Raw genomic sequence first — 20,630 nt, forward strand, 5'->3', positions numbered from 1 at the left:
GGGACAGGTGGGGATGTGGTAGGAATATGGGATTAGTGTAGGATTAGTATAAATGGGTGGTTGATGGTCGGCACAGACTCGGTGGGCCGAAGGGCCTGTTTCAGTGCTGTATCTCTAAAACTAATGCCCTCTGTCAACTTCACACAACTGAACACTCATTCAGCAGCAGGAAGGCACCCCATCCCACCAGCGCTGTTTAAAGGGATTATCAACTACTTTCAGATTTATTGCTGATTGATTTCTGCTGGCTGTTGCTGCAATTGTAGAAGTGTTTGGATTTTAGAGCTCTTTAAAGTTGCTAAAGTCTACAGCAAGGGGGAAACCACATTACATTTTTTGTCCTACATAGGGAGCTGGTGAGAAAATTTTGGAAATGTAAAGGCAGTAAAAATTTATCTTAGTATCAAAACAATAACAAACATGCATTTTTGTGAAGAAGCTTTAAATGAAAAGACTAATTTATTGACTTACTTTCTCGTTGCTATGTTGAACACTGGCATTATTTTTGCTTGCATAAGGACTCAATCCGTGCCCGCACACTTGATGTAACGATGCGGAGTGTTCTCGATAGATGTCCATCAGTCAGCAATGATATTAATCTCTTTCTCCACCCTCTCCCCGCTACCCCTCCCCCTCTCCCATCCCTCTATGCCCCTCTCTCTCTCTCCCTCTGTCTCCCCACCTCTGTCTCCCCACCTCTGTCTCCCCACCTCTGTCTCCCCACCTCTGTCTCCCCACCTCTGTCTCCCCACCTCTGTCTCCCCACCTCTGTCTCCCCACCTCTGTCTCCCCACCTCTGTCTCCCCACCTCTGTCTCCCCACCTCTGTCTCCCCTCCCTCTGTCTCCCCTCCCTCTGTCTCCCCCCCCTCTGTCTCCCCCCCCTCTGTCTCCCCCCCCTCTGTCTCCCCCCCCTCTGTCTCCCCCCCCTCTGTCTCCCCCCCCTCTGTCTCCCCCCCCTCTGTCTCCCCCCCCTCTGTCTCCCCCCCCTCTGTCTCCCCCCCCTCTGTCTCCCCCCCCTCTGTCTCCCCCCCCTCTGTCTCCCCCCCCTCTGTCTCCCCCCCTCTGTCTCCCCCCCTCTGTCTCCCCCCCCTCTGTCTCCCCCCCCTCTGTCTCCCCCCCCTCTGTCTCCCCCCCCTCTGTCTCCCCCCCCTCTGTCTCCCCCCCCTCTGTCTCCCCCCCCTCTGTCTCCCCCCCCTCTGTCTCCCCCCCCTCTGTCTCCCCCCCCTCTGTCTCCCCCCCCTCTGTCTCCCCCCCCTCTGTCTCCCCCCCCTCTGTCTCCCCCCCCTCTGTCTCCCCCTCCTCTGTCTCCCCCCCCTCTGTCTCCCCCCCCTCTGTCTCCCCCCCCTCTGTCTCCCCCTCCTCTGTCTCCCCCCCCTCTGTCTCCCCCCCCTCTGTCTCCCCCCCCTCTGTCTCCCCCCCCTCTGTCTCCCCCCCCTCTGTCTCCCCCCCCTCTGTCTCCCCCCCCTCTGTCTCCCCCCCCTCTGTCTCCCCCCCCTCTGTCTCCCCCCCCTCTGTCTCCCCCCCCTCTGTCTCCCCCCCCTCTGTCTCCCCCCCCTCTGTCTCCCCCCCCTCTGTCTCCCCCCCCTCTGTCTCCCCCCCCTCTGTCTCCCCCCCCTCTGTCTCCCCCCCCTCTGTCTCCCCCCCCTCTGTCTCCCCCCCCTCTGTCTCCCCCCCCCTCTGTCTCCCCCCCCCTCTGTCTCCCCCCCCCTCTGTCTCCCCCCCCCTCTGTCTCCCCCCCCCTCTGTCTCCCCCCCCCTCTGTCTCCCCCCCCTCTGTCTCCCCCCCCTCTGTCTCCCCCCCCTCTGTCTCCCCCCCCTCTGTCTCCCCCCCCTCTGTCTCCCCGCCCCTCTGTCTCCCCCCCCTCTGTCTCCCCCCCCTCTGTCTCCCCCCCCTCTGTCTCCCCCCCCCTCTGTCTCCCCCCCCCTCTGTCTCCCCCCCCCTCTGTCTCCCCCCCCCCTCTGTCTCCCCCCCCTCTGTCTCCCCCCCCCTCTGTCTCCCCCCCCCTCTGTCTCCCCCCCCCTCTGTCTCCCCCCCCTCTGTCTCCCCCCCCTCTGTCTCCCCCCCTCTGTCTCCCCCCCCTCTGTCTCCCCCCCCTCTGTCTCCCCCCCCTCTGTCTCCCCCCCCTCTGTCTCCCCCCCCTCTGTCTCCCCCCCCTCTGTCTCCCCCCCCTCTGTCTCCCCCCCCTCTGTCTCCCCCCCCTCTGTCTCCCCCCCCTCTGTCTCCCCCCCCTCTGTCTCTCCCCCACCTCTGTCTCTCCCCCCCCCTGTCTCTCCCCCCCTCTGTCTCCCCCCCCTCTGTCTCCCCCCCCTCTGTCTCCCCCCCCTCTGTCTCCCCCCCCTCTGTCTCCTCCCCCCCCTGTCTCCCCCCGCACACTCTTTCACTGCCCGCTCCCCGCACTTCGCTCTCTGCTCCCCACTGCCCACTGCCCACGCCCTGTTCCTCGCACTCTGCTCTCCACTGCCTGCTCCCCGCTCCTCCCTCTCCACTGCCCGTTCCCACTCTCTACTCTCCACTGCCCGCTCCCCGCTCCTCACTCTGCACTCCTGCTCCCCAATCTCTGCTCTCCACTGCCCGCTTCCCGCTCCTCCCTCTCCACTTCCCACTCCCCAGTCTCTGCTCTCCACTGTCCACTCCCTGCTCCTCGCTCTCTGCTCCCCTCTGCCCGCTTCCCGCTCCTCGCTCTCTGCTCTTCACTGCCCTCTGCCCACTCCTTACTCTTCTCTCCCTGCACACCGTAAATTTGGATTATAGAGGCAGGCTGTGAACACCACCTCTCTGCCGGATGCAGCCATGTGTGAGAGCACGTCCTAACAAACATATAGCTGCCTGCCGAAGTGCCTAACATTCTGGCAGTTTACATCCACAGGCTGGATGGAAACCTTTGGAGGGCTGGACTCTGGTCCACAGGCCATACATTGGACAACCATGGTCCACGGGGAGTGGTGAGGCATGTACTGAAGGACTTTGTCCTGACTTCATGAATTCTGCACAAACCATTTGCTTACAGTCATGACTACATGGACTACAGCATGGACTACAGCATGACAGGGAGAAAGAGCAGGACAAACTGCTGGAAGAGGGAAGACGAAGAGGGGGAAGAAGGGAGAAAGGAGGAGGAGGCCAATTCCACCCAAGGAATTCAGAGAACACTTCCTCCACCTAACCCTCAGTATAAAGGGAGTGGTGTAATGTTAATGTCACTAGACTAGTATCCAGAAGCTCAGGCTAATGCCCTGGGGACACGGGTTCAAATCCCACCACGGCAGCTGGTGGAATTTAAATTCAATTAATTTATAAATTTAATTAATTAATAAAAGTCTGGAATTGAAAGATAGTCTCAGTAATGGTGCTATCATCGATTGTCAAAAAAATCCATCTGGTTCACTAATGCCCTTTAGGAAATTTGCCATTTTTACCTGGTCTGGCTTACATGTGACTCTATACCCACAGCAATGTGGTTGACTCTTAATTGCTCTCTGAAATATCCTTTGTTGCTAGTGTTGCAATGGAAGCTGAGATTTTGGCCATCAGACGCTGTGTCATGGTTGGATCCGCAAGTGTGCTAATGTGGTTGGCCACCACTTCCACACTGGAAATGATGGACTCCAAGTCTTGCATAAAGCCCTGTGTCAAGTTGATGGTGGACTCCTCTGTTGGCTTTCTAGCAGGCCTGCCAATGCACCAAGCATTTCATTGCATACACCTATCAGCCACCTTCTGTAGGCCACTCAATCGAAATGCTCACTGAGTCCTCCGCAGCAGAAGCATTGGCAAGTTGGCACCAGTGCTACACATGTCCCTTGCTCTGGCTGTAGGCCACTTATGCCCGGTGTCTCACCTTGTGCAGATCCCGCTTCTAAGAAACGCTCTAAAGTACGCACCGTGTCAGTATCTGAGCTGGTGCTGCAAGTTTTTTTTTATTCGTTCATGGGATGTGGGCGTCTCTGGTTAGGCCAGCATTTATTATCCATCCCTAGTTGCCCTTGAAAAGGTGGTGGTGAGCTGCCTTCTTGAACCAGTGCAGTCCATGTGGGGTAGTACACCCACAGTGCTGTTAGGAAGGGCGTTCCAGGATTTTGACCCAGTGACTGTGAAGGAATATAGTTCCAAGTCAGGATGGTGTGTGACTTGGAGAGGAACTTGCAGGTGGTGGTATTCCCATGCATTTTCTGCCCTTGTCCTTCTAGTTGGTAGAGTTTGCAGGTTTGGAAGGTGCTGTGCAAGGAGACTTGGTGCGTTGCTGCAGTGCATCTTGTAGATGGTACACACTGCTGCCACTGCGTGTCAGTGGTGGAGGGAGTGAATATTTGTGGATGGGATGCCAATCAAGCAGGCTGCTTTGTCCTGGATGGCGTCGAGCTTCTTGAGTGTTGTTGGAGCTGCACCCATCCAGGCAAGTAGAGAGTATTCCATCACACTCCTGGCTTTTGCTTTGTAGATGGTGGACAGGCTTTGGGAAGTCAGGAGGTGAGTTACTCGCCGCAGGATTCCGAGCCTCTGACCTGCTCTTGTAGGTAGTACCATAAATACCATAGTACGGTATTTATATGGCTACTCTAGTTCTGTTTCTGGTCAATGGTAGCCCCTAGGATGTTGATAGTGGGGGATTCAGCGATGGTAATGCCATTGAATGTCATGGGGAGGTGGTTAATTTCTCTCTTGTTGGAGATGGTCATTGCCTGGCACTTGTGTGGCGCGAATGTTACTTGCCACTTATCAGCCCAAGCCTGGATATTGTCCAGGTCTTGCTGCATTTCTGCACAGACTGCTTCAGTATCTGAGGAGTCACGAATGTTGCTGAACATTGTGCAATCATTAGCGAACATCCCCACTTCTGACCTTATGATTGAAAGATATTGATAAAGTAGCTGAAGATGGTTGGGCCTTGAACACTACCCTGAGAAACTCTTGCAGTGATGTCGTGGAGCTCAGATGATTGACCTCCAACAAACACAACCATCTTCCTTTGCACTAGGTATGACTCCAACCAGCGTGAGAGGAGTGACGTCGTTTCTTCTTCACTGTCTTCCTGCTCTACCACACCTTGCTGTTCCACCACTGCCTGGCCAGGTTGCAGTTCTTGGGTATCTGAAAGGAGAAAGGCACACAGATAGAGACGTGGGGAGGGGAGTGATGGCAAGCAAGAGGAACATGCTTAAAATCATCTGCAACTTGTAAATCAGAAGAGATTGTGGGATGAGGGGAAAGTGGGATTTCAGAAGGAGGATTAGGTGTGAAGATACTGTTGTTTTCGATGGTTGCAGCCCCACCACTGGCCACGGCCTGAGCCATGGCCACTCTAATGATTGTGATCATGTCTCCTCCATCAGGGAAAGGGCATTCAGTCTTGCCTGCCCCCTGCCAGTTAGATGCTGCTGCTCTAGTTATAAATTCATAGAATGTGACTTCTTGTCCTGCAAAAAAGAAGGAAGTGTGTTAGTGAGATTGACTGTCGTAGTTGAATAGTGTGTACAAGTTGGGAGATATAGGTGTGAGGCTTGTAGCAGTGCTGAGTGTGTGTGGGTGAGTTGGAGCTATGCATGTGAGATATGAGTCATGATTGATAGGGATTGTTGGTAAGTGAGTGATGGGGGTGTGCATTGAGCAGTGGCAGAGGCTTGTGTTGTAGTTAGTGGGATATGGCATTTGAAGATACATTTACTGACCTTGACTACTCATGTGAGGCCATTGAGCAATTTGTGGCCCTGCATCCAGATCCTTGGGGCTAGATTCCTGGCATTGACCACGACTGCTATCTGGTCCCACTGCCTTTGCAAAGTTTGTCTGGAGGGTCTCTTGGCCCCATGTGGATAGATGACATCTCTCCTCCTCTTGATTTTCTGCACAAATGCCTCCAGTACAGTGTCAGGAAATCTTTGAGCACACTCTCTTCCATGTTGTGTCATGATTGAGTGTTCCCCACGTCAAAAGACGTTCCAAATGACTTCCTGCACCTGCTCCAGCCATGATACACTTCCCCTTTAAGAGCTGCAGCCTAGCTTTAAGTAGTGCTGCCTTTCTTTACCGCTTGCAAGCTTCTCATGATTTTGCACCCCCTGATCAGGTGTGCAACCACACAACAGTGCACTCAGCGCTAACTGCATGCTACAATCATTTAAATTAGCCGGCAGCACAAAGTTTGTGTGCTGCCTGCATTGGAAGAAACCACTGCAGAGTAACCCTGCATCGTTTTCCCCGTGACAGCTTTTGGGCCCAATTTAATTTTCTGCCCCTTGACACTTTTGAGGTGACATCCCAAGTGTAGTATGTAAATTGTGCACGTGGTATAGCTAGACTTCTTACATTAGAGGAAAATAAGATTAAAGCAATGAGGATTCCAAATTGATTGAAGGTTAAGGAAGCATGAGTACTTCTTATGGGTATAAAATCAGGGCCAGGGGATGTGCTTAGTGAAGTGTTCCAGATATTGGTATTGGGAGCTCCACTGCTTCAAATTTATATTAACTACTCAGTGCAAATTGAAAACCTGATCGCTAGTATCAAAAGATTGAGTTAAGAGGAAAGGTTGGAGAACAGTGAATTCCTTGAAAAAGGAAAATTCAGAAGTAACCTTATAGAGATGAATGTAAAGTAAGAAACAGTGGAATAAAATAAATATGAAGCACTACAAGTTAGACTGACAGTACAACATGGGACAAATTACTAAAAGCAAATTTAGTATTAATGACGGGAAGTTCTTCACTCAAAGAGTAAACGAAACATGGAATAGTCTATCTGATACGATAGTTAAAGCAAAACCCCAGAAATCATTTAAGAAACAGCTAATCCTTGGGTTGAATGCTATATTGAGGGAGACTATAGGGTCTTTCCAGATATCTGAGCTAAGATGGGCCCAATGACCTTCCAGATTAGTCCTCATCTTGTGTTATTAATGAAAACTTATCAAGGTTTGTAATTGGGATTTAAACAGACAAATTTTCAAAGTCTTAAATAAATCAGTTGCATAAATAAATGTTATGATTTCTTAATTATATGCATTAAATAATGTTGAAAAGTTAAAACAAGGTTAAGATTAATTAATTTGCTTTGTTTTGCTGTATAAATGTTTTTTACATTTTTAGTAGTTTAATGTTCAGTAGCGCACTGTCGAGGCTTGGAACACATTTATTTGGCCTTTTTTGCTGCAGCTAAGTGACATCCTGAAATTTGGGCTGGATAAGTTGCTGTCTTCTGAAGAGAGTACTGTCGAAGATGTTGATCTGGAAAATATTCTAGGGGAAACCAGAAAAGGAATGTGGCTCACTGAGGACCAACCAATGCAGACAGTGGAAGCAGATGAAGAACTGGAGAGAACAAGTATGTGTTTACGGTTTACTGCATATGCCAGCTTTGTTAGGCTCGACAGTCTTTGCCATTAATTTGAGTTACTCAATTCCTTCATTTTTATTTTAAATTTAATTATTTTTTCTCATTTTTCCCACTGTTTTTAATTCCCTATTTGCTTTAATGGGCAGAGAGAAATGACAGCTATATTTCAAGCAAAGGTTTATTCAAACTCTTTCAATGGATCAGCAGTTTATAAATAGGATTGGTTAGCTATATAGATCAGAAACTTCGCAAGTTCTTGGTTTGAGCTGAGATGACTAATACCAGGCAAGGCTGTAGTACAGCTACTACATTTGGCCTCAGCACCCCTGAGTTAGGAGGGGAATATCAGCCAGGGTTCCAGTTCCTGATCACTATCCAGCAACCACTGCTGAAGTGTGTGGGCAGATTTTGGGTAATGGCCTTTGAATTGGGCTCTGCTCTGTCATGCTCCACAGTCAATAGTCTGCTGACATTCACTGCCTAGGTTGACACGTAACAAATGGTCATGTCTTAGTGAGTATCTGATGCCTATGAAACCATACCGCAACAAAGAGTCACCAGCTTTCAGGAGAGGAATGGGTTAAAACTACCAAGAATTTTTTTTTTCAAATGAGCAAACTTATTTAAAATCTAGCAATACTGCTTGTTGACTATATGCTGCTCAGCCCCCTTCATCCTATCCTGACACACACAAAGGCTGACACTTTATACACAAATAATTACTCAGCCTGTGCTCTGGTTGCTTTGTTCTCCACAGGTAGTATCTAAGCTAGCTCCTTCAGCCCACTTTGCGATACTGACTTTGTGTTATTGTGTCCCAACAAGTTAGTCCATAGACACCTCTATGATCTTCTACCCAGTAGCTGCCAAACCCCAAAATCTCTCTGTCCACTGCAGTGCTGCCAAAACTTCAAGTTCCTCTCTCCCCATGTTCTATTCCAGAAAGCCAGTTTGTCAGTGATAGAACTGGAACCAATCTTTGAACACTTTTATTTACAGAGTTACACATTGCAAGCATACACCTCCTAACCCAACAACAACACTTTTAGTCTGCCTCTATTTTTATAGGGGCTCAAGTGAATTCCCAATTAATACCTGCATACAATTAAACAGAATTCATACACAATTAACACTACCCCCACAGCCATTACTGCTAAAGCACAGGCGTCACTTCTATACTGTCAAATCCCAAAATGCCCCCTTCCATTGCAGTACTGCTAAACCCCAAAATATCTCCTTCTCCACAGTACTAATGTACCTCCAATTCACTGTAAGGAAACTAACATGTTACAATGGAATGCATTTACAGTTTGTCATGTTGCACTTGCTATATCGCACTTCAGGCGTTACTCTTTTTGATTGTGTTTTTTTATTTGAACCAGTCAGAATCTTGTACTTAGGTATCAGTCTTGGCTTAATGCTAGAACTCTTGCCTCTGAGTCAGAAGATCATGGGATCAAGTTCTGCTTCAGAGTCTTGAGTACATATTCTCGGCTGACATTTCCTGCAGTATTTGGAGATTGCTGCACTGTGGAGGTGCCATCTTTCAGATGGGACATTAAACCAAAGCTTCATCTACCCTTTCAATTGGGTGCTAAAAATATCTTAATTCTCTCGGTTCCTGGCCAACATTTATCCCTCAACCAACATGACTAGAACAGATTAACTGATGATTGCGACTTGTGGGACCTTGCTATGCACAAATTGATTGCCACGTTTTTCAACATTACAACAGTGACGAAACTTCAAAAGGTACTTCATTAGCTGTTTTGCGATTTCCTGAGGACATGAGAAGTGCTCCATAATTGCAGGTTCGCTCATTCTTTACTTAGTAAAGTCTACCAATAAAAGGCACTAAATCAATCAGATATTCAAAAAAAACCAGACTTCTTTCAGCAGAACTCTAGAACTCTTACCACATTGCTGTCAAACTGCAGTACTATCTCCTCATTTTTTGTCAAGTCATAGGATCTCTCCCTCTCTGTGCTGCAAAACCTCAAGACACCTCCCACAATGCTACCAAACTTGAAGATTTCCATCCCTTTTTGCCAAGCTCACTGCCGCCCTCAGTCCTATAAAAGTTCAGCCTCCACCCTGCGCCCCATCCAGAATGCAGCTAAATACTAGGCGTAGAAATTATTCTTGGGCAATGGCATAAAGCAGACAGTGTTGGATTGCCCGCCTGTTACAGGCAACGACTGATATTTAAATCCATTGTGGTCCATGGAATTAAATATTAGGTGCTATGTATAATGAGTGGGCAATCCGAGACCACTCGTTTGCACCACTGCTCGAGATGAGTTTCTACCCCTTGGTACCTACTTCCAACCTGCTCCATCTTACTTGCTATTTTAGGATTTAATCTTGATTTTGAAAAAGGAAAGAAATTAAAATTGAGTATATAAGTAAATGAAAATATAATTAAGGCCACTGATTTACAGTTTTAACGGAAAACTGAACAGAATTGCAAATTTTTATCCTTAAAGCACAGCTAACAATTCCAGAATAATATGTAATAACACAATGTGACATATTAAGTCATCATAAATCAGGAGCCTAATAATGAATTACATGGCACAACAAAATTGCATATCGCTGTGAGCAACTACACTGTTGATCTGCAAGTAGCCATTAAAATGTTACATTGCAACAATGGTATCTTAAAAATATAAGCTTTTAATCCAAGTCTTAAACCGGTGTAATCTACAGCTAAAGTATGAAATGGGTAAAACTGAACCCAATGGGTGGGTGCAGCAGATTGTTTTGCTTTGTCATATATGGCTAAATGGAGTCAACCATTTTATTATATTGTAATTTATTACCAAGATCTTATTTCTTTTTAGTAAACATGTACCAATATGAGGGGAAAGATTACTCTAAAGAGCCCAGCTCAGCAGATCAGAAGACTTTTGAGCGACTTCTGGATCTTCACAAAATGGTACTTGAAGAAGCCAATAAAGGAGGAAGATCACTCCGCACAAAGTCCAATGTAAGACAGCTGTATCAATTCCAAATATTCTATATAAATTTCAAATAGACATCCCTTGCTGTTATGCAATTTTTTCTAGTATCCTTTAACCTGTGAAGTTCGAAATGCCCCTTTGCAACATATGTCTTCTACCTGCTAATAGCTACAAAGTAATTTTCAGTGAATTTCATCCTCAGAATGCTGTAACAATCGAATTAGGAAGCATCACAATTCATACTGTTTTGAGAGTAAACTGTGTAATAAATAATGCTTGCCTTTCTATTGCACTTTATCACACTTAAACATCTTAAGGTGCTTCTTCTAATTCTGTTACAACCGAGGTGGGAGGAGTGCACTGCCTTTACTAGTGCCACTTCTCCACAGATCACAACATATCTTTAAATGTTTATCCACTTACTGATGCTGTCAATCTGCTCTTTATCCCAGAATAAGCTACACCAACCAGGTTTCTTCAATAAACAACAAAATTATCAGTTTATTATAAAACAAGACTCATCCAGTAATGAAGCAAAGCATTAACACACAGATTGAAATATGAAAGTTCCCTTTTAAAATCCTAATACACAAACTCACATACACACTGAAAAAAATACAGAAATTCTCTTCAGAGGTCTGTTACAAGAAAAAGACAAAAAAAAAATACTTTGGCCAAATACTTGCTAATTCTTGAAGAAAAAAGAGAAGATATGAAAGGATGTCAGTTGTTCCTTTTGGTCTAGCGTCTGAGTATGCGGTGACAGGTCACTGGGATCTTTTCAGAAGCAATTCATTCTGGAGATGTTGAGAATTCTTCTGGTAGGCTTTCCAGGAGACATATAACATCAGGGATGTCAGCTAGCACACACTTGAATCACAGGGTTTTTCCAAAGACGGGAGGAAAGAGGAGCTGACACATTGGACTTTTCAGGGTCTCTTAGAGAGGTGCAGGAAAGATGAGCTGGTGGTGTCTTTTTCCTTGGCAGACACAACACCAACTGTCTTCAAATTAGTTCACACCCCAACTGAACTGAACAATCCAAACCCCAAAACAGAAAGTCAACGTCCTGACCTCCATAAACCTTGACATGTGGCTTCTCTGTAAACATCTCCTCTCAGTCCAAGGTTCCTGTTGTTTGTTTATCTCCAGTAGAGGTTGTTTTTAGCACTCCTTGATTATTCCAGTAAGTATTTTCAGTCGTGTCCTTTCAATGACCCCAGTGAAAAAACAAAGTCCAGCATTTCTTCAGGCTTCCAAATGAATCCATTTCCACAATTTGAATATGAGTCCTTAAAAACATTTTTTTTTAAAAAGCCTCTCATAACACTTCACAATGAATTTTTTCCAAATAAAGTGACAATTGTTGTATAAGTAAATGCATCCAGCATTCTGTTCCAACAACGCCCTACAAGCAGGCAATTAAATAAATGACCAGTTAATCGGTTCTTGTTGGAGGGAGGAATATTGGCCAGACAGCAGAAAAACTCACTGCTGTTCATGAATTAGTGCAATGGAATCTTCAGCCGTCATCTGATACGGCACATGGGATCTTGATTTTAGCATCCTATCCAAAAATACAGTGCTTCTAATGATGCAGCACTCACTCAGTGCTATACTGGAGTGTCTGTCTATGAGTTCAAATGCTGGCAGGGGATTCAAATCCACCATCATTTGAATCAGAGATAACAATTCCACCAGTTGATCTAGCCAAAATTGTTTTTTGGGGAGAAGTTTCAATTCAGTTTCTTTCTGCTCATGTTTAATACAGAAGTTAGTTTCTATGCTTTCTATGCTTAACCCCTGCTTTTGTGTTGAAAACATTTTGAGAGAAAATCATATCATTGAATTCCTATTATCTTATGCCTGTATAGCGATACACATGCCGCCACTCTCAATTATATGTCTTTCTTCCCTTTGATCCAGGCTGACATTAAGTAAAATTGACAGTTACTATTCACAACTGATCAAAGATGCCAATCAAAACACATTTCTGTGTTCACAAGAACAAAGTGAAAAAATGGCTATTGACAGCCCTAAACAATGTTAAATAGTTCTCTCATCTAGTTAGGTTTTGCATGGTCAAACATTTATCAGCAATATAAATAGCTCGACCCTAATTAACCAATATGCATCTGCTATAACTAGGAGATGCAAATTCTGACAATACACACAATTGATAGTTGAGCCTTTAAGAATTGTAGTGAATAAGTAGTGACAACCTTACATATCTCATCACAAATCTGAGATGTGTGGATTTGATAAGTGACTGCTTACAGACATTACCGTAAACTAAGTGCAGAACAGCCTCCTACGCCATATTTCAATATCAATCAGACAAGAGCTACACATATTTGTGCTCTGAAACAGGACAGAGGTCTGATGTGAGTAGATTTTCCTGCCTCTTGCCATTGATTTGGCTGTTTTAGATTGCTCAGGGCCTGCATCCTCAGTAGGCACAGGCGAGATGGAGGTATGTAAATGAGATGGGAGAAGGCATTCCTGGACTCCAGCCTCAATTCCTGGATCACTCATTGGCACTGTATCTCGAAAATATGGGATTGTGACCTCTCCTGGATCTCCCTCCGACAGCTGAATGACCTGCAGCTGTGACTCTTTTACCTGCCCATTGTGCTGGTGACAGGCTCTGGACAGGCAATCCAGGGGTTGGATCTAGTGCCTGGACAAGGGGCAGGAATATCTGACTCTTCAATTTCCAAACATATTCTGTACAAATTACATAATAAGGGGGTTGATCATTTGTAAATTAGGTGGGCAAATGCCTAATATTCGACTTTTTGTGGGAGTTGACTCTCTGAAGCCAGGTTTGGTTTTAACCATGGAAAATTTATAAGAACATATCAGGGATGAAGAAAGACCATCCGACCCATTAAAGTTCATCCTCAGTGTATTAACTGCCCCATCTGAAGCACAAGATCTGACCACTCATCAAACCGGGTACAATGCTACAAATTTACCCTTGGTAAAAGAACGGTATTATTTTCAACTTTGAAGGGGTTTTAATCAAAAGTAGCACGCATAATGGAAATTTAATTCAAGAAGGTATCTGCCTAACATATGATAAATGATGCCAGCAATTATTTTGTAATGATGTTTTCACAAGAAGTAAATTGAAATTGAGAAAAATAATAATGGTAATAAAATTTGAAAAGTTAAATAAGATCATACCTGACCCCAATTAACAATATTTCAGAGTTATAGGAACAGGGGTAGGCCATTTAGCCCCTTGAGCCTGTTCCATTGTTCAGTGATTTCATGACTGATCTGCAACCTAACTCCATATACCCGTCTTTGCCCCATATTCCTTAATACCTTTTCGAACAAAATTCTCAGTTTTAAAATGAACAATTGATTCAGTATCACATGCCGTTTGTTGAAGAGAGTTCCAAATTTCGACAGCCCTCGGTGTGAAGAAGTATTTCCTAATTACACTCCTGAAAGGTCTGGTTCTAATTTTTAGACTATGACCCCTTCTGCTAGACTCCACAACCAGCAGAAATTGTGGGCTGAATTTTCATAGCTCGCTGCCGTTTTTGGCAGCTCATTAGCATGAAGGGGCTGAAGGCCTGCCCGCGATGACGTAGAGGGGGTGGGTGCTCCGTCTCCAGGAACAGCATCTTGCTCCATTTTTAAAGGGCTTCAAGCCCTTCAGTGCCATTTAAATGTTTAAAAAGACAGGGTTGTTACTGTCCAAAGTCATAGCCAGTCGAGTCAAGTCTGCTCTGGAGTGGGTGATTCACCCCGATCAGACCTGTACTGTACCCGGCAGGAAGATCTCTGATAGTCTCGCGCTACTCAGGGATACGATCGCCTACGTACGGGACAGGAGGGTGGACACCTGCCTCATCAGCCTGGACCAGGAGAAGGCTTTTGACAGGATATCGCACACCTACATGATGGACGTGCTTTCCAAAATGGGGTTTGGGGAGGGAATCTGCAATTGGATCCAACTGCTCTACACAAACATCAGTAGCGCAGTGTCAATCAACGGGTGGGAATCTGAAAGTTTCCCGATCAAATCTGGAGTCAGACAGGGCTGTCCTCTGTCCCCGGTCTTGTTTGTTTGCTGTATTGAACCCTTTGCTGAGTCTATTAGGAAGGATGCGAGCATAAGAGGGGTGACAATCCCAGGCAGCGGAGGCACTCAGGTCAAAACCTCCCTGTACATGGATGACGTCGCCGTCTTCTGCTCGGATCCGCTGTCCGTGCGCAGACTGATGAGCATCTGCGACCAGTTCGAACTGGCCTCGGGATCCAAAGTTAACCACGGCAAGAGCGAGGCCATGTTCTTTGGGAACTGGGCTGACCGATCCTTTGTCCCCTTCACCGTCAGGTCAGATTACCTGAAGGTGCTGGGGATATGGTTCGGAAGGGCCGGGGCGTGCACCAAAACATGGGAGGAGCGAGTAGCCAAGGTACGACAAAAGTTGGGCATGTGGGGGCAGCGATCTCTCTCCATTGTGGGTAAGAACCTGGTCATCAGGTGCGAGGCGCTCACGTTGTTGCTCTACGTGGCGCAGGTCTGGCCCATACCCCACTCCTGCGCCGTGGCAGTCACCCGAGCCATTTTCCGCTTCGTCTGGGGATCTAAAATGGACCGGGTCCGGAGGGACACGATGTTCAAATCTCTGGACATGGGCGGGAAAAATGTACCCAACGTGGCCCTTATCCTGATGACCACCTTCGTGTGCGGCTGCATCAAGCTATGTGTAGATCCCCAGTACGCAAACTCCAAGTGTCACTACGTGCTGAGGTTCTATCTGTCCCCGGTGTTGCGAAGGATGGGCCTGGTCACATTGCCGCGGAACGCTCCGTGCAGTTGGGACGTGCCGTACCACCTATCCTTCGTGGAGCAGTTTCTGCGGAAAAACACCTTTGACCACCGGTCCATCAGGCAGTGGTCTGCACGGAATGTCCTCAAGGCCCTACGGGAAAAGGAAACGGTGGATCCTGTCGGATGGTTCCCCGAGCAGACCGTCAAAGTCATTTGGCGGAATGCCTCATCACCAGAACTTTCAAACAAGCACCAAGACGTAGCTTGGCTGGTGGTGAGAAGGGCCCTCCCCGTCAGATCCTTCATGCACACCCGAAGTCTCGCCCCCTCCGCACTGTGCCCCCGCGTTGGCTGTGGTGGGGAAGAGACGGTCGCCCACCTCCTCCTGGAATGTGCCTTTGCAAAGCAGGTGTGGAAAGAGATGCAGTGGTTTTTGTCAAGGTTCATCCCAAGCAGCTCTGTAACACAGGAGTCTGTGCTCTACGGGCTGTTCCCAGGGACGCACACCGAGACAAACATCAACTGCTGCTGGAGGACTATCAATTCAGTGAAAGACGCCCTTTGGTCTGCCCGAAACTTGCTGGTCTTCCAGCGCAAAGAGTTGTCCACCACCGAATGTTGCAGACTGGCACATTCCAAGGTCCAGGACTACGTGCTGAGGGACGCACTAAAGCTTGGGGCAGCCGCAGCAAAGGCTCAATGGGGAAAGACCACTGTGTAAGGTTCCCCCACCAAGCGGGACTGAGGGGCTGGATCCATGGGAAACCCCTCGAACTGTATCGTTAATATTCTGAATTGCTGTAAATGTAAAACTGTAATTGACATGACAATTGTGAAACGGAAGGTTTGGGAAGAAACTCATGACAGTATTGAAGGAAACTGATCTCCCTTGCAATGTTTGTATTTTTTGGTGCTGTTTGGAAACTGTTTGGCAATGTAATTTTTACAGATTTTTATGAATAAAGTATATTTTGGAAATAAAAAAAAAAGACAGGGTTGTTACAAAATTGAAATAAAATTTCATTAACACTTGCAATCCCCTCTCCTACCCCCACAATGAATAATCCGTTGGTTTTTTTTTTTGTCCTATCCCCCCCATAAAAAGTGAGTTTTCACTCACGACCTTCCTCCAAACTTTATTCCCTTTGACCCAAAACCCCTTCCCAGCATCCCCACAACCAATCATGTTGCTTTTAGCATCCCCACTCCCACCCTGAAAGATTCCCTCCTCTCCCATCCCCACCAGTGTCACGCCTCGGATTTCTGAACGGAGATCCGAAAGCGCGGGACTTCCGGCAACCGGCCGGATTATCGGCGTGAGACGTCCGTTGCTACCAGGTAAGTGTTTATTCATTAATTGTAATGTCATTAGCATAATTAGGTTAAGGCCTCACTGCTGAGCGGTGGGGGGCTGTCCCGAGGGCTCGCCACCGCAGGTAAAATATGGCGGAGCCTTTCTGGAGTCGAGGCCCATGATGGGCCTCTCCCAGAAGGATTTTCCGGCACCCCCCAGCCACGACCCCCAACGTCGGAGGGCTGGTAAAACTCAGCCCAGTTTCTCCCAATTTAGTCTATCTTTTCAACTTAATATCTTGAAAACTTCAATCAAATCACCCCTTAACCTTCCAAATTCTAGGGAAACAAGCCTAGTTTGTTTAATCTGTCCTTGTAGCTTAACCCTTGGAGTCCAGTTATCATTCCAGTAAATCTAGCTGCACTTCCTCCAAGGCCAATATATCCTTCCTAAGGTGTGTTGCCCAGAACTACTATGACTCTATGACAGTACTCCCAGGAGTGGTCTAACCAGGGCTTTGTATAGCTGAAGCATAACTTGATCCCCCTTGTATTTTACTACTGTAGATATAAATTTTCATACTCTAAGGACATTTATGAGGATTTTGGTGTCACGGTAAGTTAGACACTGGTTTTCACACCTGTTTCAAAATCCATACCAATCTGATGAGATAGAAGTTTTCTGTATCTTCTGGCTTCCAAGGTCTTATGTGAAATGAGCTTGATGAATCTCAGTCCAGTTATTTCAGAGAGGCCATAGGTGTGGGGAATGGAAAAAATGTCACTTTGCTGCCATAGGATATGCTGTTCTAGGGTTGGGGCTCAAGGATATGTTTGAGCAGAATAGAGAGAGCTTCATTTTGCATCTGGCTATGCAATACTTGACCTGGGAGTGTTTTTGGTGCTTACGTCTCAAATGGGCAGAGTTTCATCCTCTGTCACTAACATCTCTCACTCATCTTGATGAGCACATAGAAATTTAAAGAGAAAAACAAACTTGGAAAAAGTTATTTTTCAGAAATAGTACTCCATAGCTATCTCATTTTGAGTCTTATCTGTACAGGTCCTTCTGGCTGCCCCATTGGATCTGACCACCAGAAAGAAACGAATATTGTCACCTGAAGAGCTTGAGCAACGACGCCAGAAACGTCAAGAGGCAGCAGCTAAACGTGCAAAGCTTCTGTCCGAGAGGAAACAAAAGCGAGAAGAGGAGGAGCAAAAGAAAAAGTAAGGGCTGTTTTCTGCTACTTCAAATATTTAGCTGGTTTTGGCAGGGTATTATTATGCCATTATAGTGTAGTGGCCTCACCCAGAACCACTTTTTTGTACACCCAAAGGAATTTAGTTAGAAACACAAAGACTATTTTTTTGTGCGTACAAGCAGTCTTATGGTATTATTGTCTCTGTTTTAATTGAGAGCATTATAATTAAGTAGGTTTCAATGCAGTTTGACATCATGACATCAAATGCACTAAACTGGCTCTGTGGGTTTAATATGTTATAGGTGTAATGAGTGAATCCACCAACAGCTTGCAACAACCATGATAAAATGTGTCCCCACTGTTGCCTGAATAACAAAAATCAGACTATTTATATTAGTAAATGCAGTTTGCAGGAGGCAGGAATATCTGATTTTCATTGGCTCCACTCTTCTAACATGAAAAGGTTTTCCTACTTGAGGAATTAAGGTGACCATCCCTGACAATAGAGTAAGACTCTTATTGTCTGAAAAGTGTCTAATTCCTTTGCTTTCTCCATGTCGAAGAACTTTGATAGATCATAAAAAGTATAATTGTTGCGGCAAAGAAAAGTGCTGAAAATGCTATGTAGCAGGCTTCCATCACATTTTTAGTTTAGAGATACAGCACTGAAACAGGCCCTTTGGCCCACCGAGTCTGTGCCGACCATCAACCACCCATTTATTTTGTCACACATGTTCCTGTATAGCTCTTCAAAAATACAATCATTTCCTTATAACATTGGGAAGAACCTGGGATTTACAAGTAAATATCATCTCCAGAGAAACTTCCATACCAACAGCTTTAGCCTCTAATTTATCTCAGCATGTGCCTAACAGCTGTTAGCCTCGAATTGACATTAGGATGTACCTATTTCCAGTGGTGTTAAAGTGACATGCCAGGTACACACAACTCTATTTTAGTAGCAGAATAATACATGATGCATTACACACCCTTATAAAATAGCATATCTGCTGACGTACCATCAGCAACATCATGGGGAATCTACTATTGAACATAATACTGTTTGAGTGGAAATGGATTATGGTCAGTAATTCATTCTCAGGAATTAAGATGACGAACAGATTTCTGCTCTAATGGTTAATGTCATACTCACACCTGGATGTTGCTAAATACATTAGTAAATATGTAAAGGTTGATTTGCAAATTGCAACAAATTCAGAGGCAGCAAACCCACTTTCACTTCAAAAGGCCAAAAATAAGGATCTTTCTTGACAAAAGGAATCAGAACAACAGTTCTGGAATCACTAGCAACAGGTTTTTCTGAGAGCAGTTTGCCTCTGATCTGTGCTTGCTATTATTAGAAGAAATCTGTATGCGGAGACATCTGTCTTTCATTTGTTCTTTAAGCACAGCAAGGTATAGACATCAGTAGTTAGCACCGCAGCCTCACAGCTCCAGGGACCCGGGTTCGATTCCGGGTACTGCCTGTGTGGAGTTTGCAAGTTCTCCCTGTGTCTGCGTGGGTTTTCTCCGGGTGCTCCGGTTTCCTCCCACAAGCCAAAAAGACTTGCAGGTTGATAGGTAAATTGGCCATTATAAATTGTCACTAGTATAGGTAGGTGGTAGGGAAATATAGGGACAGGTGGGGATGTTTGGTAGGAATATGGGATTAGTGTAGGAATAGTATAGATGGGTGGTTGATGTTCGGCACAGACTCGGTGGGCCGAAGGGCCTGTTTCAGTGCTGTATCTCTAATCTAAAAATCTAATCTAAAGCCATGAAGGAAATTTGTGTGCAATTCTATTTAGGAGCAAAATGAGAGCAAAGTAATAGCATCCATTTTCCCCTGAATTGCATCCTTTTTAAAGATGCTATTTGGGAATAGAACAGAGAAAATTTGGCTTTAGCATCTTTGGCACATTGTTCCCGTTGCTTTCAGTTTTATTCCCTTTTATTGGTAATTTTCTTCCCTCCTCTTCTGAAGGTATTGACTTCTTGCTGAATTACGGTACCATTGCCTTTGATCACACTCTAGAGCCTCACTGGCAATTACCAATAGTGATCGTGAGTATTAACAAGCTGCTTGATTATGAGGCACATTACAGTCAAGCTGAATCCTGTCCCCTCTCAATGTTGATATAAATGGACCACAAGCAGAGATCAGCAGATGATGCTCCGAAGCAAAATATGTTTTCTGAATTTCACCTTCCTAACCCAACCAATGACAGAAATCAGCTAATTATCTCTGGCTAGGAATCAAGCTTGAGGCATTCTCAGTCGATATGGTCCAGTGATTGCTGCTTTAAGTAGCTGATTCATTTTATATCTCAGGAGGTCCCAATTGCTTCAGAGCTAATTAATTACTTTTAAAGTGTGAGCATTGTTTTGTTTTTTTAAGAGCTTATGGTGTACTCTTCATAACTAATCAGTATATCTGTTTTAAATAACTATAATACAATGTTAAATGACATTTCTCCTCAGGATGGCTTGGTGGGAATCTTGTGGCTACAGATCTCCCTGTCTTCCATTGGATAGTGACAGTGAGGACGAATCAGAGGAAGATGAAAATGACCTTCCTGGTGATCTGGATTTAACAGATACAAAGCAGATGTCCATTCACTATGTTCTTGGGGACGTCACTCACCCAAAAGTTGCTGACAAAGAGGATGCAATAATAGTGCACTGTGTTGGCAAGTAGAAAAATAATCTGTTATATTACAGTAGTCTTGTATGTAGAATAATAGAACCTAATCCCGTTCACCCATCACCCTGTGCTCATTGACCTACACTGGCTCTTGGTCTGGCAACACTATGATTTTAAAATTCTCATTTTTGTGTTCGAATCCCCCCATGGTCTTGCCCCTCCCTATCTCTGCAACCTCAGGGTTATTTGTGCTCTTCCACTTCTAGGGCTGAATTTTATTTCGCGGTGCCCTTAAAACTCAGCAGGATGCCCGCATTCAGCAGCCGCCGAGGAACCCCATGATATTTTGTGTGGGATCTCATTTAAATAGTGGGGCGGAGCGCCCACCCCTGATGAGGGGGCG

At 45.7% G+C, this 20,630-nt stretch overlaps 1 protein-coding gene across 1 annotated transcript in view; it reads left to right on the forward strand.

Annotated features, from left to right (window-relative positions):
- The window catches only part of chd1l (chromodomain helicase DNA binding protein 1-like), a 131,437-nt gene that overhangs the window by 84,338 nt on the left and 26,469 nt on the right, over positions 1 to 20,630 (forward strand). Inside the window, exons 15-18 of the mRNA XM_068041034.1 lie at positions 7,150 to 7,318; positions 10,174 to 10,319; positions 17,445 to 17,608; positions 20,065 to 20,273. Coding sequence (XP_067897135.1) covers positions 7,150 to 7,318; positions 10,174 to 10,319; positions 17,445 to 17,608; positions 20,065 to 20,273 — 688 coding nt within the window. The remainder of the gene's footprint in view (positions 1 to 7,149; positions 7,319 to 10,173; positions 10,320 to 17,444; positions 17,609 to 20,064; positions 20,274 to 20,630) is intronic.

The sequence above is a fragment of the Heterodontus francisci genome, chromosome 10 (assembly GCF_036365525.1).
Source record: "Heterodontus francisci isolate sHetFra1 chromosome 10, sHetFra1.hap1, whole genome shotgun sequence".
In the NCBI taxonomy this organism is placed as follows: Eukaryota; Metazoa; Chordata; class Chondrichthyes; order Heterodontiformes; family Heterodontidae; genus Heterodontus; species Heterodontus francisci.